Raw genomic sequence first — 27,326 nt, 5'->3', positions numbered from 1 at the left:
CTCCCTCCTCCTCCTCCTCCTCCTCCTCCTCCTTCTTCTGCTGCTGGCAGCCAGAGTTGGCGCATCTCTAAGGTAGTTATCTCATATTTAAGTTACCAGCTTTCTGTAACTCTATGAATTCTTTTTATAGTTCAGTATTGAGTGGAGGTCCTTAGTTACCTCGCTGAGGAGCAGTCTTCCCTCTTTGTAAGTCTGGTGCTGAGGAACTGCTGGGACCTGCTTCTTTTCTCCAATCAGCCATCTTCTCTCTGCTCAATAGATACTTTTTTTAAGGTCATATAATATGCCAGATGCTGGGCTAGGCACTGGACATAATGTCATAAAAAGGGTAGACAAAATTATTGATCCTTTATTAAATTCTAATAATGGAAAAAATGGCAATAAATACATGAAATTATTTTAGTTAGGAATATCTGCAGTGAAGGAAATAGCATTAATTTTAAGGTGACATTTGAGCTAAAAAGTTAGCATTGAGTATCAGAATAGTGTTTAGTCTAAGTCTACTTATCCCCTCTACTAAGCAAGGTACTTCTGAGTGTTCCACTCTAACCTGATGAGTTAATGAAGTAATGAGCAAGAGCAGCCAAGAAAAGAGCTGAAGGAGTATTACAGAAGATAGAACAGCAACTTTGGAAATCCAAAATAAAGAGTAGGTTTGATGTGTTCAAGGTCAGAAAGGACAGCATGACTGGAGAGTCATCTGTGAAGATGAGAGTAATACAAAATAAGGTCAAGGAAATATTCAGAGGTCAAATCACATTGGCCTAAAGGGCCAATTCTTAGACTGTATGCCTTCCTTTTATTTTTGAAACATGTCCTTTGTATACCTGAGTCAGTCAGAAAACTCCCTTTGCAATCACTTGAGCCTATATAAATCATCTATATCTCTCTTTTTCATCTTTGTGCCTAGGCTTGTTGTATATTCAGAGTGTCCTCTTTCCCCCACCTTAATATCCTCTAGGTCCTTATTTGTTACCATTATGTAAGAATTTCAAAAACCCTTCTTTGTCATCTGTATAACAGATGATGGTCATGTACTTTGAGCTGGCTTTGAAAACTCTGAACTATGTTTTTTATCCAGTGTAAAATAACTGTGACCACTCTCAGTGTTCACTTCTTGGGCTTTTATAATCTCAAAATAATATTCCAAGTATTCCAACAATGCCTGCTGTTAATGATCAAAATTAATACAAAGATGCTGTTTTAAGAGAGAGTTGTGAGCAACGCATCTAAAATCAGATGTCAGCTTTTAAAAGTCCCAAAGTCTTCTAATAGATTGCTTTACCCAATCTATTCTCAACACAGCAATAAAAGACACATTCCTAAAGTACAAATAAGGCTTTGTCCCTCCTCTGATTATACTTTTTTGATGGTTTCTCATTGCAGTTAAAATAAAAAACAAAACATAATGGTAACAAATAGGGCCCTACAGGATTCCTTCCCTTCCTATTTCTCCAACCTCATCTCATGCCATTCCCCTTTCTCTCATTACACTGCAGTTATACACCATAATGCTGTATCTCTTTCCTTGGTTTCCAGAACATACCCAAATTTTGTCTAACTCTTGAGTATTTTGCAGGCAGTTTTCTTTGCCTGGAGTACTTTTCCCTAATTCTTCTCTCATGGTCAGCTTCTTTCTCACTATTTGGCTTGAATGTCACCTCCTCAGAGAGGACTTTCTACCCATCTAAAAGAGTTCTTTCCTACCCCTCACCTATATTATTTTTTGGGCCTTATTTAATTCTTTCATTACACCTAACATGATCTTCAGTTATTTTGTTTATATATTTATTTACTGGTTTTTGAACTATGTCTACTACTATGATGTAAGCTTCAGAAAAGCAGGATCTAGATCTCTATTGTTCTTTATAATATCCCCATAGTAGGCCCTAATGAAATATTTAAATAACTTCATTCAAGTTTATACTTAGCTCATATGTTGTTGAATGGATGAGTGAACAAACACAAGAAAATTATGAAACTTATAGCAAAATTGAATTTTCAATTAATATTTTCTTTAATACTGAAGTATTAAAGTCCAGTGATGGGGAAAGGACATACACGTGATATAAAATCCTCATTATCTGAATTTCTGATTCAATGTTACCCTGTTAATCTTGTGAATCCATTGCTAAATAATATTAAAAAGATTAATATTAACATTATAATCTTATAGCATGCATTTTATTAAATATAATATCATTTTTAGTCATTTTCAGCAAGTCTTCCTCTTGTATTTGTTAGACTGATGCAGACTTAGTAATGTAAAATTTTTCATCAGCTCTCAAATATATACATAGATAATAGGTGGATATAAAAAGATTGAGGCTGCTAAGAATTTTTTAGAAAAATGGAGCCAGTCCCAAATAAACCAAAGGCTATGTAACAATTTCAAAAATTTCATATGTGTATGCTAACCCATAACACAGAAGGGTGAGAGGAAAAGAATAGAAGTCCATTGGATTAGACAAAGAAGAATGAAGGGAAGGAAGGGAGAGAGGAATAGGAAAGACAGTAGAATTAATCAAACATAACTTTCCTAACCTTATATATGAATCCACAATGAGGGTAATTCAACATCATGTGCAACCACAAGAATAGGATCCTAATTAGAATAAGTTATACTCCACATATATACAATATGCCAAAATATATGCTACTGTCATATATATCTAAAAAGAACAAATAGTTTCTTAAAATGCAGTTTATATAGTATTGAAATCTTTAGCAATACATGGTATAAAACCATAATTGAAAATATGAATAGTATGGTATTTTATCTTTTATAATTCAGTATTAGTCATACAATACTGTTAAGTCACAGGCTTGTATTATAATATCCTAACTTTTTTTCAAAAATGATATTGTCTATTGAACTGTTCATGCTTAAAATATGCAGATTATCACTATAGTTGTTTATTGAAGTGTTCATGCTTAAAACATTAGAATTATTGCAGACATGTCTTTAGATTTAATTGTTCATTATTAATAAGAACTTTAATATCTAAATTTGAAGCGTGAGGGTTTCAGGATTATTTTCTTATCAAATTGGTATATTCCCTTCATTTGTCCCTCTTCTTTTTGAGTACAAAACTTTGGTTATATTCTATAGTTTCCTACTGTGCTTAATAGATTATTTATATGTCAACATCTGTTTCTGATTCCATTTTGTATCTTTTTGATAAAATGAACAAGTCAATATCTAGCAATATTGCTTAGCCATGAGCCAGAATTAATGTATTCTTCCAAATATTATGTAACCTATTTCAGAGACTTTGTATAGGTCATTAGAGACTGGTTTATCAGATGATTGGTTTCTCTGACTCACAAGTATCCATCTTAAGAACTATTAAAAAATATTAAAACATAACCTATTTGTGTTTAAAACAAAAAGCTGCAATAAAAAACACATTCTTCAAATGATACTATACTTAGAAATAAAGAAATCCTTATCTTTTTATTCTATATCATTGCTTCTGATTCAGGTTGCCATGGAAATTTTTTCATTAACATTAGATTGATTTACCCAGAGAAAAAATTGTTTGCATCATTTCATCTCCTAATGTTCCTTAAGCCTCCTAAGCCAACTTAGCATTTTAACCTCCAACTCATTCCAGATTCCCAGAGTTTCTTATGCTGAGTATTATTGAAACTCAGATATAACACATTGGTGTGCTCAATGTTAGCATCAAGGTCATTGTCATGTTTTCATTCTGTATTGGTGCAAAAAAAAATTTAAGTATTTTAAGTCATTAAGGAAAAACTCTGAATTTTAAGCTGAAGAATTCCAAGGACATTTACTTAATAAAATAAAGTCAAATGTCTCCATAACACCTTCAATGTCATGGTCTAGGATTTTTTTTTTTTTTTGCTATGACATATCAAAATCCATGTTAATAAGCATAGCAAAATGGTATTTAATTGAGTAATTAGACCTCATATACCTGTATATAATGTGTTAAAATTTGTTTGTAAGTGAATATTCAACTTGCAGAGATTGCCTAAAATAAACATTATTTTGTCCTTTCTAAATACTTTGATTGCTTCATGTCACTCAAGTGAATCTCTCAAGTGTTGTCCAAGTTATTCCATACGTTTTAAGGGAACATGCCATATAATTATTTGGTTTTAGTATCTAATGACTAAAATACAAAGAATACTTTTACTAGGTCGCCCAAGATGTAAAGGTCAGAAATTAAAGGTATTTCATGTTAAAAAAAAAAAAAAAGAACCCAATTTCACCATTTATAAATACTAAAGTACTACAAGCTTGTGTGGGATATTTAAATGTCACTCAAATGTTTTTACATTAAAAAAATGTTCTTCAAGTCATTTCACTGGACAGTGAGCAAATCTAAGAAATCCTACCATACATCTACAAAACTACCTATTTTGGATGTGTGTTCTGTTCCATAGTGTGAATATACTATGATTTGTTTAGTCTCTAGTAGGAATTTAGGTTGTTTCATATTTTTCACTCTAATGACCAATGCTGTAGAAAATATCATTTTCATAACTCTTCTTTGTGCACATATTTGATTGTTTTTCACATATATTAAAGAAGGGGAATTGTTTCAAAGGATATATATTTCTGAAATTAATGTAGATACTGATCTTATGATTAAAAGGCAATACTTCTTTATTGCTTTATTTTGCATTTGCTGATTACTACCAAGATGGAGGGAGCAACATTTCTTATGTTTACTGGCCTTTTTGCATTTCTTCTCCGTCTGTTCATGCAGAGGGAGGACATTTATCTTTTCTTATTGACTTATAGGTGTTTTTTAGACATTCCAATTATTATTTACACTTTGACTTTTATCTATGTTGCAGAAAATTTTTCCCAGACCATCAGTTGACTTTTAGGAGTTTATTTGTTTCTTTGTTATGGTTGTTTTGCTGAACAGAAATTTTAAGTTTTTATGTAGTAAAATTTACCTGTCTTTTACATTATGGCATTTTCTTTTTATATTTGTTTTAGTAAACCTTCATAAATTCAGCAAAGTTAAATGTATTCTTTTATGTTTTCTTAATGTATTTATATTTTAGATTTACTTTTACTTTTGCTTTTGCTTTTTTTATTTTTGCTTTTTGCTTAAGTCATGAATCATCTGGAATTCATTTTTGTGAATTACATCACTTACAGAACTCTTTTTTTTCCCCAAATGGATATACAGTCACTCCTAATACATGTATTAAATTTATCATTCCTTTTCCACTCCACTGATATGTACCATCCTTAAAATGCCACCGCTATGGTGAAGTAAATTTGTTTATCTATGGGTTATTTGTGACCATGCTCTTCTTTTATTTTATTTCCCTATTTCTGCACCAGCACTCCAACTTTTGCCATATTTTGCTATTGGATAGGGCAATTTTCCTTCCTACTTTTGTATATTAATATTGTATCCAGTGACCCTCTAATACCTTTCTCAGTGGTTCTAATTTTTAGTTCAGGTTTTCTGAGTAAGTGGTAGTATTGACTTTAAGATTAACAGTCTTTATTCTTACTAATTATGCCTCATATAAGAGTTATTTGTCCTACAAAATATTCAAGACAAATCCAATTCCACATAAACATCTGTGGAGGTACCCATTTCTATCAACTTTTCCAGAAGATCTTACCTTTTCCTATGCATATCCCAGCCAAATTGGCCCTTCTCCATCCTAGGTAAGTTTGAGTTATTTCTCCTAATTTCTATCATGTACCTACATCTTTTAAATATAAATGTAAACATAAATGTATATGTATACATACACACACATATATACCATCCTTTATCTTAAAACTTGATTTATTCTAACTCTCATATGAGACTGGGGAAGATATTCAAAAGTAGAATAGCTCATTATGATATCAGCAATTTCTGACCTGATATGAATTATGTTTCTTTCCCCTTTACTTACATGAGCATTTAATTGCTTTTTCATGAATTTGTTTTTTTAATATTTTTATTTGTTGTTGATGGATCTTTATTTTATTTATTTATGTATTTATTTGTATGCAGTGCTGAGAATCGAGCCCAATGCCTCACACATGCCACACAAACGCTCTACCACTGAGCCAAAACCCAGCCTTTCATGAGTTTGTTTTTGTTTTTCCAACATTTGACGTCTATTGGTCAAATTATTTCTCCTGCCTCTTATGTACCCAGTTTCTTTCCTTCCCCCCTTATATTTATATACTCTACACCCTTTAACTTCATATAGACCTTTATTACAGATAAAATTCCATTTTCTGTATCTTAAATAATACAGCTCCAATATCCAAATATTGGTTGGGTTTTTTTTTTTTTTTTTAAAGATAGAGTGAGAGAGAGAGAGGGAAAGAGAGAGAATTTTAATATTTATTTTTTAGTTTTTAGCGGACACAACATCTTTGTATGTGGTGCTGAGGATCGAACCCGGGCCGCACGCATGCCAGGCAAGCGCGCTACCGCTTGAGCCACATCCCCAGCCCCAAGGTTGGGTTTTTTTATGTTTAAAAAATTCATAATTTGAAATAATACCAGCCTTACATAGAAGTTGCAATGATGCAAATTACTCTCTTCATGCAAAGAATAGCTTATCTGAGGATAAGAAAACTAACATAGATAAGAAACTGAGCATCAGAAAACTAACATGGTCTAAGTCACACATCATGGAGCAGAGGTCGGATTTTAATCCCAATAAGTGTAAATCCAGAATTTATGCTATTAACCAACATACTGAGCTAATTTTTCTACTCTCCCTTGTTGCTTTTTTAAAATGTATATCTATAATTCTTACAGATTTTTATAGTTCTCTGTGTATTTCCAGTAGACCAAACCATGTTAGTTATATAGTTCAGATCTTGTGCATCTTTATTAATTTCTTGCATAGTAGATGTCTCATTTTTTAAGAACTGCTTGTTTACTTATACCAAATAGAGAAATGTCCATTTGTGAATTTATAAATTTCCTATTTTAATTCTATCATCTTATGGCAATTATTTTTAGAATACTATGAGGTTATGTATTTTCAGAGTTTTTATTTCTTGATAATAGATTTTTCATTCAATACTTAACTCTTATCAAAATGTTTTTTTAGAATGAAAATAAACCTCATACTCCAAACAGCTTCATCTTTTCAACATGAAATTTCAGAATTTCAGTCACAAACAAGTATTACTTTTATAGAAGCAAGGGGAAATCTCTTATCTAACACAATCTGAACTTTAGTTGTTCCAATAATTTTAAAGATTTATTAAAACAGAATTATAAAAACTACTTGCAAGTAAACATTTTTATTTTAACTTATAATAGAAAATATATATGTTCAACCAGTAGTCTTTTTGATCAAGACCTTTCTCTTTATTACTGTATAGATTGTAGTAAAGTCCAAAATTGGTATAAATTATCTTTACATCAATAACATCATATATTCTGTCAGTCTCTCTCTCCCCACACACACATCTTCACTTTAGGAAGTGATGGGAACTGAAAGACATAAGCAGTAAACAAAATGCAAAATTATTGAAGATTTTTAGGGCCTAGCCCCCAATCTACAGGATTCTCCTTTTTTCTCATTCAATCTTAGAAGTTAAAACTTTGTTTTCAACTTAGTTTTTGTGGACACGATCGTTCACTTTTTTATAATTGTATTTCATCAACTTACAAAATATTTTATTAAATTTCTAAATCAGACCAACAAATATTGTCAGCTCAGATAGCTTTGGAAAAAACACAGGTGATTTGGGGAATCATATAACTAGTAAGAACAGAGATAAGCATTCCATCTGTTTTCAAAAGGATATGCAGTTTTGATGAATTCTGTGATTTGTTTTTTTTAAAATGTTTTTTTTAAAAATAAATGACAGCAGAATGCATTACGATTTTTATTACATATATACAGCACAATTTTTCATATCTCTGGTTGTATATAAAGTATGTTGACACCAATTCATGTCTTCATACATGTACTTTGGATAATGAAGTCTATGAATTCCACCATCCTTGCTAACCCCCTACCCTCTCTCTTTCCCTCTCACCCCTCTGCCCTATCTAGAGTTCTTCTACTCCTCCCATGCTCCCCCTCCCTACCCCACTATGAGTCAGCTTCCTTATATCAGAGAAAACAGTTAGCATTTGTTTTTGTTTTTTTTTTGGGGGGGGGGGATGGCTAACTTCACTTAGCATTATCTTCTCCAGTACCATCCATTTACCTGCAAATGCCATGATTTTATTCTCTTTTATTGCTGAGTAAAATTCCATTGTGAATATATGCCACATTTTTTTATCCATTCATCCACTGAAGGGTATCTAGGTTGGCTCCACAGTTTAGCTATTGTGAATTGTGCTGCTGTAAATATTGATGTTGTTGTGTCCCTGTAGTATGCTGCTTTTAAGTCCTTTGGGTATAGACCAAGGAGAGGGATAGCTGGGTCAAATGGTGGTTCCATTCCCAGATTTCCAAGGAATCTCCATACTGCTTTCCATATTGGCTGCAGCAATTTGCAGTCCCACCAGCAGTGTAGAGTGTACCTTTTTCTCCACATCCTTGCCAACACTTATTGTTGTTTGTCTTCATAATAGCTGCCATTCTGACAAGAGTGCGATGATATCTTTTAGAGTAGTTTTGATTTGCATTTCTCTAATTGCTAGAGATGATGAACTTTTTTTATATATTTGTTGATTGATTGAATATCCTCTTCTGAGAAGTTTCTGTTCATGTCCTTGGCCTATTTGTTGATTGGGTTATTTGTTTTTTTGGTACTTACCTTTTTGAGTTTTTTTATATACCCTAGAGATTAGTGCTGTATCTGATGTATGAGGGATAAAAATTTGATCCCAGGATATAGGCTCTCTGTTCACCTTACAGATTGTTTATTTTGCTGAGAAGAAACTTTTTAGTTTGAATCCATCCCATTTATTGATTCTTAATTTTAATTATTGCTATATAGGAGTCTTATTAAGGAAGTTGGGGCCTAGTCCCATATGATGAAGATCAGGGCCTACTTTTTTTTCTATTAGACACAGAGTTTTTGGTTTACTTCCTAGGTCCTTGATTCACTTTGAGTTGAGTTTTGTGCATGGTGAGAAATGGGGGTTTGATTTCATTTTGTTGCATATGGATTTCCTGTTTTCCCAGCATCATTTGTTGAAGAGGCTACCTTTTCTCCAATGCATGCTTTTGGCACCTTTGTCTAATATAAGATAATTGTAATTTTGTGGGTTAGTCTCTGTGTCCTCTATTCTGTAACATTGGTCTACCAGAATGGTTTGATGCCAATACCATGCTGTTTTTGTTACTATTACTCTGTAGTATAGTTTAAGGTCTGGTATAGTGATGCCACCTGCCTCACTCTTCTTGCTAAGGATTGCTTTAGCTATTCTGGGTCTCTTATTTTTCCAGATGAATTTCATGATTGCTTTTTCTATTTCTATGAGGAATGCCATTGGGATTTTGATCGGAATTGCATCAAATCTGTATAGTACTTTTGGTAATATGGTCATATTGATAATATAAATTTTGCCTATCCAAGAGCAAGGTAGATCTTTCCATCTTCTAAGGTCTTCTTTGATTTCTTTCCTTAGGATTCTGTAGTTTTCATTGTATATATCTCTTTTGTTAAGTTGATTCCCAAGTACCTTATTTTTTTTTTTTTTTTAGATTATTTTAAATGGGGTAGTTTTCTTCATTTCCTTCTCAGAGGATATGTCACTGATATACAGAAGAATTCTGTGATTTGTTTAAGTGAAGGTAAGGTAAGAGAGTTTCTTCTGTAGTTCAAATGAGAATATATTCTTCAAGCAAATAAAGGCAAAATTGCTGAAATTATTTATATCTGACAGATGTCATTATCAGAAAATAACTGCAAAGGAATGAAATTACTTTTTTATGAATTAAATTACCTACAGATCATCAATGTTTATTTTAGAGGTTTCAAGAATCTTTAATACTAGCTGTTTTTAGTTTATGTGATAGGGATTTTTCCTGTAATAGGAATATCAGCATGTTTTTTTAAAATCATAGTTCTTGTTACTCCCTAATTCAAGTTTTCTACTTCTGTTGGATCCTATTCTTTTGTCCTTCTGTCTAATCTCACTAAATGTGGACTGAAAAAACTGGAAATAATTTTTATAATCTTTCTGGCTTTTAAAACTTATGTAGAAATAATAGAATTAGAAGGAATTTAAAAATGCACACTCAAATAATTAATCCAATTGTAACATTAGAGATCACACAAAATGAAATAAAATCATACAAAAATAAAGTGTGCTGCTAGTTTATGTTTATGGATTTCTGACTAAAGTTTCCCTACAAATTTTTATGTAAATGTTGGAACTTACAAGTATTTGTTTGTATTTTAAATTTTATAGTTGGCCTTTTTATAAGCGTGGGTTCAATATTACATATCCAAATCAAACTAAGCAAGCAAGAACACTGCTTCTGCATCTTTGCCAGAATGATGAAGTACAAACAAGATTCATGGGCATCTTCCTACCGCATGTCCTTACCACTTCTCAACAGTTTTGCAGTGGCTCCAGGTGCAGTGTTACACTCCTGTAATTCAGTATCTTGGAAGGCTGAAGCAGGAGGATCATAAGTTCAGTCTAGACAGTCTGGACAAATTAGCTAGACTCTGTCCCAAAACAAAATATTAAAAGGTCTGGGACTATAGTTCAGTGGTAAAGCACCCCTGGGTTCAATTTCTCATTTCCAAAAAATACATATTTTTTGAACTGACAATTAATGTAATAATGTTTTATATTAAAGAAAGTTTTTTTGCTTAATTTAATTTTAGGTAGTTCTTGCCCATTTGTTAATATTCATGAACACTAACATGAATAATGATTATATATAGGAATTTTGGGAAACAAGATTTTTTTAAAAAAAGAGAGAGAGAGAGAAAATTTTTTTAATATTTATTTTTTTTTTAGTTTTCGGCAGACACAACATCTTTGTTTGTATGTGGTGCTGAGGATCGAACCTGGGCCGCATGCATGCCAGGCGAGCGCACTACCGTTTGAGCCACATCCCCAGCCCCTGGAAACAAGATTTTTTTTAACTCTTCCTCCAAGCTTCTGGGCAATTTTAATTGTAGAATCTTTTAATATTGCCAAATTAGCTATTTTTTTTAATTGTTGCCATTTGTAGTAGCTTATCTGTGGTAATTAGAATGAGTCAATACTATAAAAGCAAAACAAAATATAGAAACTGGTTTATTAATAAAGACAATTTAAAATTGCACTTTTCACCAGTATTCTTAATTTAATATTTTTATCAATCAAAACAGCCCATTCTTATTAATGGATTTTATGAATAATGACATAATTTGATCTTATAAAATGAACAAATATCTATTTGGTTATATGATTGATGCTCCATTTAGATTTCATTTAACAGTAGAGGCTACTGATAGAGTGATCTGGCCCAATCTATTAATTTTACAAATTAAAAATTTTACCAGGGGCTGGAGTTGTAGCTCAGTGGTAGAGTGCTTCCCTAGCACATGTGAAGCACTGGGTTCAATCCTCAGCACCACATAAAAATAAATAAATAAAATAAAGGTATTGCATCCATCTACAACTAAAAATATATTTTAAAAAAAAAGAATGTAACCATTTGACCCATAGGACTTAAAATCAGCATACTACAGTGATACAGCCACATCAATGTCTATAGCAACTCAATTCACAGTAGCTTAACTATGGAACCAACCTAGATGCTGTTCAACAGATGAATGGATAAAGAAAATGTGATATACATATATACACAATGGAATATTACTCAGCCTTAAACAAAAATGAAATCATGGCATTTGCAGGTAAATGGATGGCGTTGGAGAATATCTTGCTAAGCAAAATAAGCCAATCCCAAAAAAACCAAAGGCCAAATGTTTTCTCTGATATGTGGATAGTGATCTATATTGGGAATGGAGCAGCTGGCTAAGAATGGAGGCACTTTGGATTGGGCTGAAGGGAGGAGAGATGGTGGGGATTCGAAGGATGGTGGAATGAGACAGACATTATTGCCCTATGTACATGTATGATTGCATAAACAGTGTGACTGCATAGTGGATATATATTTGGAAAAGAAATAAGAAGTTGTGCTCCATTTGTGTAGAATTGAAATGCATTATGCTGTCACATATAACTAATTAGAACAAAAAAAATTTAGAAATAAATTTTTAAAAAAATAATTTACAACTCAGTTTAAGTGTCTTGCTTAAAGTTATGTAACTATAAAAACCACAGATAAAATCTTTCTAACCCTGAGTTCACCGTTGTTTCTGTTTTGTTACATTATCTAGGTTCCTGGGATACATCTAGTTTTTGCCATGACATTTAGCATTTAATGACATGATTTAAATACAGGCATTTATTTATTTATTCAAAAAGTCATTTTGTGGGTACCAGGCACTCTTCTAGGCACAGGAGACATACTCTGAATCTGGAAATTGTGCTGAAAATAAAATAAGAAAAATAGTTTCTAGTCAAATCTCCATTCAATGTTGGGTAGATATATATTTGGAATTATCTACCTTGTATGTGTTTGTATACCACTTGCTATTTTTTGACATATCATTAATAATAACTTTTCTATCTGTGGTTTTATTTTAGAAAAGCTAAAAATGTTCTTTAGTATTTTGAAAGACAAGAAAAATGAATTCAACAGAAGGCATGTTATTTGTATGCCATATACCTAATAATATGTTTAGTAACCAAAAACACAAATGAAACAAGGAATGTGTGTACATTAAAATGGAGTGTGGCAAATGTAAGCAGTGCTGTAGGCTGAAAGACGAATGTATGAGTAACTCAGCAGAACAAAAAGTTCATTATCCAAAGTACATATATGAAGACACAAATTGGTGTCAATATACTTTATATATACAACCAAAGATATGAAAAAATCAATTTAAAAAATGAAATGAAATTAAGTTTAAAAAAAAAGTTGCTCTGAGAAAGTGAAAAAAATCTTTGTATGCCCAGGGAATAATACATGCATAAGCATAGCCTTGTGAGCAGCACAGACATTTCCAAAAACTTTTAAAAGTTTAGTGCAGCAGGATGCTATGTGTTCTTGGGAGGAGTGATGTGTGAGAATTTCTAGGCATAAGCAGCTAGTTGGAGAATCGAAGTAATTAAAGTGAGAACTTCTTATTTTATGCCTGAGGTAATCGTTATGCTTCTACCTTATTTCTATTCCTTAGTGCAAGTTCTTTTAGACAAGCACTTAGTTTGTATTTCTCTATATTATGGTGACTAGCTGAGTCAGGCTCAGTATATACTTACTGATTAGCTGTGCTGTTTATCCACTCAACAAATGTTTTTGACTCCAACATACATGAGGTTCTCTATGTGCCATGGGAAGAAAAAACTTGTGATTCAAAACCAGCCTTTCAAAGAGCTATTGAACTCAGGTCAAGAAATACAAGGAGTTTTTGTTGTTGTTGTTTGTTGTTGTTGTTGTTATATTGACTACTGTATCCATACTACATAGTAATAAATACTAAGGAGAAAAAAAATGTATGTAAGAGTAAAATATAAATTATCAAGCCTAGAAAGAGAAAGTAGTTACTTTATTTTGTCTTACCTTAATTTCCTCAACACTAGAACAGAAAAAATAAAGTTTCCTATCATATACTGTTGTAGTAAAGATTAAATAAGTTAACATATGTATGTATAGAGTGCTCAGTGCAGTTCCTAGGAGATGATAACTTGACTATCATCTACATATTTGGCTAAAATACCTTCAGCACCACAGTCTTCTTTTCATCATTTACCGACTTCTGTTAAATCATGTACTTTCCAGTAGTTTAAACTACTTCATCTAATATTCCCTTTACCCATGTATTGCTCCTTTTGGCTTTTGTCTCCAATATACACTCAAATCTGATATTCCTTTCTCACCAAAATTAACCAATCATTCTTTGATATTACTTTTTCTCAATGACAATATTTGCTTCTGTAGATATTAGGACATCATTTTTTATTTTAGGCATACAGCAGACATCCACATCTTCCTATGGAAAATATTCATTAATTAATGCCTCATCACTTATCACATTTCAAGGTTAAAAAGTCTAAAAAAATGAGATCTTTATGTTTGCTTACCAACTAAAAATGAGTACGATATTGGAAGTGTTGTTAGCAGACAAAAATGTAAAATCTGTAATATTAGTCTTTTAGAAGAGAGATTGTTTGCATAGATTAGGTGAAATTTCAGGTCTCCTACTAACCTTTCTTTGTCTATTTAACCTCTGTGCATCCCTAGATATACTCTTTCCTTACTGCTGCCCCCATCCATGAAAACCAGATTAACTGTGCTCATTTAGTATTCCATGCTTAATCTGTACCATAGCCGGGATCATTTGATATTACCTGACTGCTGCACTCCCCACTCTCACTGTCAGGCAGTTGTCTGCTTGAGATGGGGACCATGTTGGCTTCATGTTTGAGTTCCCCATGTTTATCTTAGTGCTTCACATATAGATAAATATGTAATACATTAAATATAATTCCGGAATACCTTTTACTTCACAGGTCAGTGATTTGGGGTTTTGGGGGAGGGGTTTTTTGTGGGGGTTTTTTTTGGGGGGGGGTTGGGTTTGGGTTTTTTTTGTTTTTATGTTTGTTGTTTGTTTTGTTGTTGTTTTATTTGTTGTGTGTGTGTGTGTGTGTGTGTGTGTGTGTGCTGGGGACTGAACCCCAGGGCCTTGTGCATGTGAGGCAAAAACTCTACCAACTGAGCTATATCCCCAACCCCCCAGCCCCAACCTAGAAACATGATTTAGCCTTGGCTGCACGACCCTTAATTTGCTTCTTTGCCTCTCTTTCTAAGGAACAGCACTGTCTAATCATATTCCCACATCCCATTCTACACATTACCTTAACCTGGGTGATGATGTTATCAGAGGAAGGTGGCCCTAAAGCAAACAAACACACTAAAAACTAAAACAAACGAACAAACAACAACAAAAAAAAAACGGTAGTCTGGCCCTCAGGGACAATCTCAAAGGTGGTAGGCACCCTGTGGAGTAACTGTGGTACAGGTTTTGATCCTAAACTCTTCCAAGTTAAAAACTTGATTTTGCTATTTACTGTCAAGAGTAGTGGGCCTCTGGGATCTAACAAAGACCATCTATATTTACAAAAGCTTTTTTTAAAAATTAATTTCTATACCAGGTGACCTATTTATATATGTATGTTTGTTTTTAGTGACTAATACTTGTACCTGCTATCCAGGTTGTTAACTAAATTATATATCACAGTGCCTATGAAATCTATCACATAATTAGAAGATTGTTCAGTAGCTATGGAAAAAGACAAATAAGTTAAATGATTATAAGGATTATTTTACCCAGGCTGCAGAAGACTTGTCGAACAGCATAGTTTTATCAATGTCTCCCTGAAGGCTAGAAGAAAATAAAGCAAGCAGTTATGAGGTCTCAAGTACACCTTTGAAAGACCTTATGAAAAATGTTCTTAATTGCTAAAAGAAAACAATGTTGTAAATCCTGGGAGTGGTGAGTAGGAGAGGTAATCAGTGGCATTTTATATATCTTATTAAGAATAAATTATATAGTTTGGTTCCAAAATTCTTTGATCTCAAGATTAGTTCCTAAGATAATGGTAATGTGATATTGTCAACAATGATGCTAAGAAAGAAAGGTAGAGGACTAAAGTGAAATGGAAGGTCTCATATTATTTACATCCTCTAACTCAAGAATCACCAGTCTTGGGGCAAACTCACTTTTACTAGGAAAGTTGTCTGGATGCTTATGGTTTTAGCTGGCTTACTGGTGTTTTTATATGTACTAATAATGCATGATAATCTACCAAGTATTCATTTACAAAAGAAACTGAGATGTAGGCTAAATGATCAGTAAAAATGAGTTGTACCTCTTGTCGAGAGCTACAGTGAATCCTTCAACCCTTATCTCAAGGTCCTTTCTATTCCAGAGGTTGGAAACCCAAATGCCTACAGAGGCCAGACTGGTGGGAATGAAGCAGGAAGCCACTGCACTGAACTGGAGAGCCAAGTCCTTTCTGGAGGAGCAGCCACTGCTCCGTTCCAGATAATTGTTGCAAGGCAGGAATGTTGACCTAGTGTTACCACATTGTCCAGTTTCTCAGGTAAAGCAGGAAATGCAAATTTTCATGTGAATCTTTTGATATAACTATTGTCAATTAATTATTATTTACGAACCATGTAAAAGGAAAGCACTTCTTTATGTGGAATTTAGCCCAGCATTCTTTTTATAACTGATCTTATATTTTGCTTAATTATTTGTTAAATTAGAAATTTTATTTTTACTGGTTTTGCTTTTTTTAATATATCATCTCTAAAATATTCTATGCTTCATTTTGTCAGAGTGAAATTCCCTAGCTCTTGTATCTGTATTTATCAGTTTTCTTTCGCTGCTACATTTTTCCTGCCATTCTCAGCATTCCAGCAAGCTGTCAGTTACATGCTAAATGAAGTCCCTATGCGGCACTACATATGATGCTGTTAAACATCTGTGGGTATTGCTGCCTACTCGTTTTGTTCCTGATGTGTGAGCTACAAAAACACAATAAAAAATCATTTATTTCATGGAGCTTGTGAGCTCTGTGGGCCTCCCCCCTTTCTAAAAGCCACACAGAAATGGTCTTCCTCATCTTGTTTCTTGAGAGAACTTATCAGACATTTTATTTAGACTATAGTTATCTTTTACATTTAGTTGTTTGGGGGACATTGATTGGACTTGAGTATTCCTAGATACTTATATATATTCAGAGACAATGTTTTTGGATGAATTTCTTCAATGGCTGAGTAATGTCATTTTCACTTTAAGAATAACCTAGTTGGGCATGATGGCATATGCCTATAATCCTGGCTATTCAGAAGGATGATGCAGAATGATCCCAAGTTCAAGGTCAGCCTTGGCATTAGCAAGTATCTGTCTCAAAATAAAAAGGGTGTGTAAAGTGCCTGGGCTCAATCCTACCATACAGAGAGAGAGAGAGAGAGAATATATAACCTGGTTTTCACTCAAAATGGATTCAAGACTTGAAACTATGAAATACTAGAAGAAAACATAAGGGAGATGCTTTATAAATTGACCAGGGAAAGGTTTTCTTTTCTTTTTTTTTGTATTTTTTTTAAGATCTTAAAAGCACAGTCAGCAAAAGCAAAAAAGAACAATGCTCTGAGTTAATCTAAGAAGCTTCTACATAGCAAAGTAAGCAACAGAGTGAAAAGACACCTACAGAAAGGAAGAAAATATTTGTAAACTATACATTTGACAAGTGGTTAATATTAAAAATGTGTATATAGACTTGACTCAATGGGAGAAAAAGGAAAAACAAATAACCCAAAAGATCTGGAAAGACATACAAATGGCCAACAAATATGTGAAAAGATGTTAAACATCACTATTCATCAGGGAAATGCAAATTAAAATAAAAGAGACATCATCTCACTCCAGTTAAGGGTGTCGATTATCCAACAAAAACAAAAAAAGTCACAAGTGCTGGTACAGTCATGGAGAAGAGAAACTCACATACTGTTGCTAAAGTTAGTACAACCATTTTGGAAACCAAGTATGGAGGTTCCTCAGAAAACTAGAAATAGAAACTTCCATAAGAACCAGTAGTGCTACTACTGGTAATGTATCCAAAGGAAATAAAATTAGTATGTTGAAGAGGCCTCTGCACTTCCATATTTATTGCAGCACTATTCACAATAGCTAAGACATGGAATCAAAGTAAGTATCAACAGATGAATAAATAAGATAGATACATAGGTAGGTAGATAGAGGAAAGATATAATACAATACTATTTGGCCATTAAAAAGAATGAAATCCTGTCATTTACAACATCATGAATGAACATGCAGAGTATTATGTTAAGTGAAATAAGTTAGGCACAGAAAGACAATTAATGCATGATCTCACTCTTTTGTGGAATCTAAAAAAGTTGATTGATCTCATAAAAGTAAAAAGTGTAATGGTACTTGCCAAAGGCTGGGTGGCTAATGCTACAGGGAGTAGACATTGGCTTACTATATGTAATTATAGTTACATAGGAGGAATAAATTTCAAGAGATCTTTTGTACAGAAAAGTGACGATAGTTAATGATTATATCTTGTATTTTTAACAATGTTAAGAGAGTGGATATTATATGCTCTCACCATAAAAATTATAGCTACATGAGGTGATACATTTGTTAATTAGCTAAATCTAATAATACTGCAATTTATATGTACTTCAGAATATCATGTGGCACAAGATAAAAACATACAATGGTATACACAAGTTTTAAAATAAATAAAAATTTTGAAAGAGTTGCCTGAATCTAGGGATAGGCTTAATATAAAGTACTTGCCTAGTGTTCATGAAAAACCCTGTGTTCTGTCTCCAACCTCACACACACAGAAAAGAGTAACCTTATTTTCAAGGTTATTGGGGGACTCATTAACTCTGTTTGGTACTGTTTGCTCCATGTAGGAACTTAATCCACTCTCAAATTAATTGAAAAATGCTAAATATTTCTATAGTAAAATAATATACATATTGGTTATTTTGGAATATTACAAATATAAGCATAATTTGTTGTTATTCTCACAGCACAGTTTTAGGAAAAATCAATATTGATGTACATCAGTTTTCAACAATGATTTGACCTGTGTATTTTAAGTTGCATCTTAAGTGACTAAAATACTACTAATGCAATAATAAATGGTGAAAATTACCATTTAAACCTGCTGAGTTTACTCTTAAATATATTATGTAAATGCAGACAAGTTTTTTAATCAATATTCTCCATGAGAAACCTAATATTATAGAAAAGCAAATAAATAACATTCTATGCTGAAAACTAATATGCAGAGATATATCATAATAATTTTTTCCTTCTGAATTATAGTAAGTTTGTCAATTATTTTATAAATATTCTAAGGCAACAGAATATTCTTTAAAATTATTCTCTAAATTTTTTTAATCATATGTATTTGAGAGCTGATGACTGCTCACCTTTTTACTTTTAAGAGAGAAAGTTTTCTACATATGCATTCATAACCTCCCTTTCCACATCTTTTCATATTTCAAAGGTAGAAAGGGAAGATTTAACTTGAAGCTCTCTGTCTCCACCACTTTTTCTTTGTAGTCATGTAGGATGCCAAGGGCAAAGAAAAGTTCAGTTATAGGGAGTAATTCATGAGGAGGAAAGAAGTGGGTATTTTAAGAGAATTACAAAGGGAACCTAAGTGGGACTTGAAAACTCAAATATATTTGAGTTTGGAGAAATTAAGGAAGACCTGTGAGTGACATTTAAACTAAAATAAATAGGAACTAGTTTAATGAAAAACAAGAAGATAGGAATAGAAGATGCTATTCTAAGCTGACAAATAGGAGTGAGCCTGGAGGCATTTTAGAACCAAAGTGACAGCCTTAATTTTTCTTTGTAGTATTTAAGTTATTCAGGTTAGTGCAGTGTCCTCTCTGATTCTGCGTATATTCTCTCCACTTGATTAAACATTATTCTCTTTTTTTTTTAGTTGTAGGTGGACACAATACCTTTATTTTATTTATTTATTTTTATGTGGTTGTGAGAATCAAACCCAAAAATACTATAAAATAATTGTGGAATATTATTGTGGAACCTTAGAATATTTATAAAATAATTGATGAGCTTACTAATTCAGAAGGAAGAAATTATTTATGATAAATCTCTGTGTATTAGTCCTCAGCATAAGTATGTTATTTATTTGCTTTTCTATAATACTACTATGATTTTCTCATAGAGAATATCAATAAAAAATACTTGTCTGCATTTACATAATCTATTTAAGAGTAAACGAAGCAAGTTTAAAGGGTAATTTTTACCATTTATTCTTGCATTAGTAGTAGGCTAGTGCTCTACCACTGAGCTATGACCCCAGCCACACAAACATTATTCTTATTTCTAGTAAAAGTTTCCTTAATGCTCTTAAGGATTAAGAAAACAATTAGCTAATCTACAGATAACAACACTTAAATTTATGGAAATAACATTTTTCCTGATTGCAGACCTAATGCTTATTTACTGTAGAAAATTTTGCAAGTACAGAAAAGCAACAAAGAAAATATGTTTTTTCTAAAGAACTTAACAGTGGTAACTGGGCGAATAATGCTATTCTATTCCTATATTTACATATGGAGTAACACTTTGTAATTTAAGTTTTATCATTGTATATATGGCTTTGTAGTATGTTTTTTCCACCTAAAAATATCATGGTCCTTTCCCAGTGCTGCAAAATTTTCTATAACATGATTTTAATAGCTTATTCATAATAATTTGGATATTTACTATGTCTTAGGTACATATAATTAATTTTTTTTCACAGAACAATCATATAACATTATATTCTCTTTTGCCCAAGGTCACAAGCTCATAAAGGGTAGTGCCAGTGTTCACATACAGACAGTCTGACTCTGGAGCTTATACTCTTAACCAGTAATGCTACGAGCCTTTCAATACTATAATTAAAGTCTATTTTAGACTTTCATATTATTTCCAGTTTGGGTTTTGGCTATATGAAATAATACTTAACAATTCTGTGAGTTGGCAATTTAGTCTGGACTCATTTGGGCCAGCTCATCCTTATTCCACATGATGGTACCTAGGCTCATTTTCATGTCTTGGACCCCACTGCCCTGGATGGGCAGCTAGACTTCTGTCTATACACGTAGTCTTTCATTCTAAAGTAAGCTAGTTCGGGTTGTTTACATGACAATGGCCTTCCAAGAAACCAGAGTGGAAGATGCAAAACACTCCTCCTTATAAGTAAACTTCCTCCCTAGAGGGAGGAATGTAGGCCAAGGTGCTTCTTAACCTTGACTCTGAGGATTGGCCTAACTCTTGGGACCCTGTCCCTATACTTCAAAGTTTGTGAAAAATGTAGCCTTCCAACTTGAATTCAATCTCTTATTCACTAATTGTGAACTTTTATACCCTTCTATACTAAAAGTACAAGAACATCTGAAACTGAAATACTTTAGTTGTTAGGGCAGGAAAGATATGCTTATTGAACATATCCTGATACAATTGTGTTAAACAAAATATAAGTATACAGATATAGTTTGAATGAGTTAAGTAGAGGCAGGCAAAGATATTGGGTCTCTTATAAGGATATATTATCTGAAAAGTATGTGTTGGAAGAGGTAGCTGCCCAGTGATAAGAGCCAAATGGAAATAATAATCAGAATAAAAATGGGGTTAATTTATTGCAAGATTTAAAAAGAATGAAAGAAGATATACTGTAAAGATAAATATACTCATATATTAAAATGCATAGCTTGAAAAACTAAATGAAGGGTTAAATAGATGAGGAAAGTTGGGGACTGGTTAGGAAATCCAATCACACATGTTGTATGTATATATTGTTTGAGAATTTAAGTACAGAGTCAGAGGCAGGATTTGAGGGGTTTTTTTGTTGTTGTTTTGTTGATATATTGGGAATTGAACCCAGATCCATGCTTATCGGTAGGCAAGTGCTCTTCCATTTAAGCTACATCTTCAGCCTTTTTTTTTTTTTTTTTTTTTAATTTGAGACAGGGTCTTGCTGCATTGACCAGACCATTCTCAAATTTGTAATCCTCCTTCCTAGACCTCCTAAATAGCTGGGTTGCAAGCATACACCACCACACCCAGCTCAGAGACAAGTTTTATGTGGGACTCAGTTTCAACTAGAGAACATGAGATGTTCACTCTTGGCAATGTAGGATTCTAAGTGGACTTATTTATCTTTAAATATTTCATGAGCTAAGTTTATAATCATGTTATAAAAAGTATGAATGATAATTTAGGCATATCAAATAATATCATGTTTTACTTAATTTACAGTCTCGTGATAAATTAATAATTCATTACATGTTAATTCTATACCACTGTGTATTCAAGTACACAAGACCAGTAAGCATAAGATCAATGTGTGATGACATTATAAACATTTTAATAGAATTTATTCATAATAATCACCACTCTAAAACCAATTCATTACTTTTACCATTAATTAAATTTGACTTGAAAAATGTATGATGTTTGATGTTACTTAGAAGAATAGCTATTTACTTGTTTTTGTGATGTCAGATTCTCTGATACTCAGTCTTCGTGATATTTTGGGTATGATTTTTTTAAAGTACACACTTAACACTGTATAAAGTAATGAGTTTATTCTTAAGTTAACAAGATTGTCAGTAAAACAGAAAAAGTTCATTGCATTAATTAGCATCTTATTGAAATATAATTTTAATTTTATGTTGTTGCATTTATTTACTTTACCATTTTTATTCAATTTTAATGTGTTCATAAATTGCTCAATAAATAAAACTAATAGCTTACAAATAAATTTTAAAGTTAACATATTAATTTGATTTTTTTTTTCCTTTTGCAGTACTTAGTATCAAACCCAGGGCTTTGTGCATACTAGGCAAGTACTCTACTACTGAGATACATCCCCAGTGCAGCATATTACTTTTCTTAAAAGGCCCATCATATTCATGCACAGAAATTATCAATCAAAAATTGTGAGATCATTAGGGGAAAATCTAGAGCTTTTTTATATTTTATCAACATGTATACTCATTAGCTTATTTTAAAAACTTCTCATGTATTGATAAAATTTTGTAAGTTTATATGGCAAAGTTCAGAACGTAAAATTACATTGATCAATTAGAATATACACAATCTTGGGCTGGGGTTGTGGCTCAGTGGTAGAGCCCTTGCAATTCAATCTTCAGCACCACATGAAAATAAATAAATAAAATAAAGGAATTATGTCCAACTAAAAAATAAATATTAAAAAAAAAGAATATACACAATCTTCAGGAACTAGCCAACACACCTACTCTGTGCCAGGAATTATATCAAGAACTAGGAACATAGGTCTTGGAGAGACAAGGTCCCTGCTGCTCTGAATGTGTTTATATTCCTAAAGGGAAAGATAGTTAATAAGCAGTAATAATCAGAAAATAAGAGGTATCAGTGAATTAACAAAGTCTAAGAGAGTGGCTGGGGTTTGCAATTTTCTTGTGGAGATGACATCTAATTTGAATTCTGGATGATCAGAAGAAGCCAATACAAAAAAAGAAAATCAAGTCACTCAAATTCAATTCACTGATAGCCAATTTTAAGAGACTTAATTTGCATATTGAAAGGAAAGAGGAAAAATGAAAACATTAGTGGAATTGTGTGTTCTCAGAACACACACACAAACACAAAACATGCTTTTTGAATTTTATTGTTATTGCTACAAAATTGTTTGTCAAATACATATAAATTAAGTCATAAGTATATGATCTCTCTTGGATCCTGAGTGTTAGTGAAATGGAGGGTAGCTTTTATATTACAGTATCTTTTCTTTTTTAACATGTTTTATTGGGCTTTAATGAAGCCACATTAAATAGGTCTTTAGGGAAGGAGAGGTAAACATGTGGAATATATAAGGTTTTTTTAAAAGCATAGTAATATTAATATGTTAAATTCAGAAAACAGGAGAAACTGCAGTTTTTACAATGCAAACTATAGGAACAAAGACTGACTAATTTTGGACAATGGGTCTCTGTATAACATAAAATTCCAAAGTCTTGGAAGCAAGAGGAACATACTTTCATATTTAACCAAAGAAATCATACATGGGTTTCAAAAGTTTAAGACACATGGCCTGAAGTGCTTTCCTAAAAGTATCATCCTAATACTTAAAGAAATGAATCGAGAGCCCTAAAATTACACAATTCTATTTTAGCAAATAATTCTGAGTGAATTATCAAGGTGGGCATAGATTTACATGCAGGAATATTTCTCTTAGATTTATTTGTAATTATGAAAGTTTGGGAGAAATGCTATCTCCACAAAAGGAACATAAATAAACAAAATTTTAAATAAATAGCCAAAATTTTCCATCCAGTACTTAATGTTCATGTTTTAGAAAAATACTTAATGCTTTACTTAATAGGAATTATATAGTAAAATTCCTAAGAAGAAAAGAATACAAAATGGGACGATTCAATATTTAAAAGAAAAAAATCACACTTATATAGAAAATATTTAGAATCAGTATAACTGCTTTGGAGAACAATTTGGCAGTGCCTATAAAGTTGAAAATGTACAAGCTCTACAACCCAACATTAATGTGCTTGACATAATGATAGATTAAAAGTTGTAAAATCTTAAGATAGAATATTACGCAGATGTTAAAAATTAATGCATTTGAACTGTATATCTACAACAAAGATAGGTCTGTATATTTCAGCAGAGACAGTTTCCAAAACAATGTTAAATTTTAAAAAGAACGTTGCAGGATGGTATAATATGGTAGTATTTATATAAAGTTTTAAAACACTTATAACAATACAAATATTGTTTACAATACACATGTAGGAAATAAGCACATAAAATTATAACCAGAAATGATACAGGCCAGAATCATGATGGGAGTTGCCTTTGGAGCAGAAGGGAGAGGAATGGGTCTGAAAAGAAAATCAAGTGGGGCCTGATGATGGTATTTTACTTCATCTGAAATATTTTCTATGTCCTTTATTTGGAAAAAAAAAAAACTGACAAAATGCTTATATTGCAAATTTTAGTGGTGATGATATATCCTTGTTTATTTTATGAAACTCATTTTTGTGTGTGCTTTAAAACTTTAAAAAACAAATGATTGAAAGAAAATATGTCAATGTTTGCAGTGATTATCAATCTTCAGGGAGATGACTTCAATTTTTATTTTCATATCCAGGCTTCCACATTGATGCTGAACATTACACTATGCTTAGGATAAAGTGGTACCTTACTGCTTGAGTCCATTCAGGCTACTATAACAATATTCCAAAAACTAGGTAGATTAGAAACAACAGCAATGTATTTCTCACAATTCTGGAAGCTGTAAAGTCCGAAATCAATGAATCAGCAGATTCAGAGTCTAGTTAGCTCACTTTGGGGTTCATAGATGATACTCATAGCAGCTTGCAGAGTGCCTACTACACAGTAACTGCTCTGTAATGTTGAAGGAAATGTGAATAAACACATAGATAAACAGCAAAAGTCACAGTCAAAGGTACAGTGAGTGGAAGACAGAACATTAAGTGGGTCATTTCCATGAGAAGCAGAGCACAGTGGAATGGGCCCAGTGATGCAAATTACCACCTTGGGACTGTTATTATTTGGTACTTTTCTTTATATCCTGACTTTTCCCTCAATAAATTTTTGCTGCCTTTCTCATTTCCTGCCAGTGCTGGCCACACCCATAAGCACAGTCCCTGATTTACAGCTAAATGAGTCTTTACTTTATTACATATCCTTAAACTGTCTCAGAGCCAAGACTACACATAAATACAAATAAGGCATATACCTGATGGGCTTTGCTATAAGATAATCTCTTGCTTTCCTAGTGAGGAGATCCAAAAAAGTGTTTCTGACCAACTTAGGTGTATAGAGTTTTAGGAATGCAGATTAAATAGTCATGTTCATTCACATTTTTTTAATTTGTTAGTTTATACATGCATATTTAAAACATTATCTATAAAATGCATTAATTTTTTTCATTTAAACTTTATGAAATCAGTTTAAAGCTTCCATATGAATCTCAAGTCATTTAACATAGATTTCCAGAGCAGAGCATCTTCACTTCTATTTCAGTTCTTTAAGGTACAACATTTTTTGATTTTGTGGATGAAGCTATCACTGAAAACTTTTTATCACAAATCACAAGTCCCACCATATAACACTAGGATGATTTTTTTACTCATCTTTTAGTGTAGTTTTATGAGGCCAACAATATGACTAAATGCTAAATACTAAATTGATCATTAAAAGGCTTGTTTACAACAATAAATGGTGCTACCAACTGTGACATCATATTTTCCACAATATTAAGTACTAAATCTTTTCAAAATGTACTTGTCTTTTTTTTTTATGCAATAGCCTCATCAAGATGAATTCTATAAGCATTCTACAGTTGCAGTGGTCACTACAGTTTCAAGTTAATGTGTTTTCTCAAAAAAAAAACCCTGTGACTTAATAAAGGAATTAAGAAAGTACACCATTATGTGAGGGATTTTGAAAATCTTGACTATAAAGCAGCTCCCAATCTGAACAGTCTATAACACTGAAGGGAAATCTTCTATTTGAAAATGTACTATAAATTTATTTTCTTTAACTTTTTTAAAAAGAGAAACCTTATCTTCTTTATGCTAATGATTAGGAAAGAAAGCTGAAGCATAGCTGCATATAATATTAAGAAGTAATCAAAATGTGAGTGGATTAACATCATTTTTGGGTTTACAGGACATTAGAGGTTTGAATACATTTTGATTTCAAGTTAGAAGCAGGCTCTGTGTGTATGTATCTGTGTATGTACTTGTAATGCCATAATTATGGGTCTATGTCTAGGAATTAGAAAGTTGCAAATGGTGAAGAGCAAGTAAATTGGTTTAACTAGAGTAAGTGGATCAATTTAAAAGAAGAAAACAAGTTCACTTTGATGTGTTATTGTGATGGCAGAGGAGATCAAAGTGATAGGGAACAGCTAATAGTTTATTCTATTTGAAAATTGTGCAGCTTCTCAGTTTTCAACATTAAATATACAGTTTACATATTTGCATATGTTTCAGGCTACATTATTGGAATTCTGAAGTCATGAAAGCATCAGATGAACCAGCCTGCAACACCTTGGATTCAGATTGGAAGATAAAGTTTAGAAAATGTGGCCTTTAAGGGCTGGTAGTACCTGAAAATATTAATTGACTCACATTGTAAAAATGACACCAATTTCTAAACAGTAGAAATTATTTTAGTTCAACATCAAGGTTCAAAACAAAATGTACAACTAAAAACTTTACACTCCTCCCTCCCCCACTTCAGACAGGTGCCAGCATTGGTGAATTATGATTTTCCTTAGTTGTAAGCACTCATTTTTACCCATGTAAACCACCCCTAGGAATTAAGTATTGGTTATTTAATGTAGAGTATAATGGGAAACTGATTAATTTTACAATGGCAGAGTTCAAGGACTTGGTTCCAAACTGAGCCGAAGCTTCCCAATGCTTTTTGTACAGTCTGAGAAAAACTGTGCTGCATTGGCCCATTTTTGAAGGCCATCATGCTCTGTAATATGAAGATATCATCTTAATGCTGATATCTTTGGAGAGTCCCAAGCAGACACAGAAAATGAATGGAGGCAAGGAGTGTGACGGAGGGGACAAGGAAGGAGGTCTTCCAGCTATACAAGTTCCTGTGGGTTGGCAGCGTCGTGTGGATCAAAATGGAGTTCTTTATGTCAGGTGAGCCCTTATTTATTACCTATGTCACCTCCAAAGTCATAGTTCCAAAGTTAAGG

General features: G+C 32.5%; 1 protein-coding gene across 8 annotated transcripts in view; it reads left to right on the top strand.

The window, feature by feature from the left end:
- The window catches only part of Mbd5 (methyl-CpG binding domain protein 5), a 409,185-nt gene that overhangs the window by 327,996 nt on the left and 53,863 nt on the right, over positions 1-27,326 (top strand). For all 8 annotated transcript variants that reach the window (XM_071619190.1, XM_027938016.2, XM_071619187.1 and 5 more), the window contains exons 7-9: positions 9,631-9,720; positions 15,930-16,103; positions 26,602-27,270. In XM_071619190.1, coding sequence (XP_071475291.1) covers positions 27,119-27,270 — 152 coding nt within the window. In that variant the 5' untranslated portion in view covers positions 9,631-9,720; positions 15,930-16,103; positions 26,602-27,118. The remainder of the gene's footprint in view (positions 1-9,630; positions 9,721-15,929; positions 16,104-26,601; positions 27,271-27,326) is intronic.

The sequence above is a fragment of the Marmota flaviventris genome, chromosome 11 (genome assembly GCF_047511675.1).
Source record: "Marmota flaviventris isolate mMarFla1 chromosome 11, mMarFla1.hap1, whole genome shotgun sequence".
NCBI classification, from domain to species: Eukaryota; Metazoa; Chordata; class Mammalia; order Rodentia; family Sciuridae; genus Marmota; species Marmota flaviventris.
Note: the sequence above shows the minus strand (reverse complement) of the source record. Positions and strands in the feature narration are given on the sequence as shown.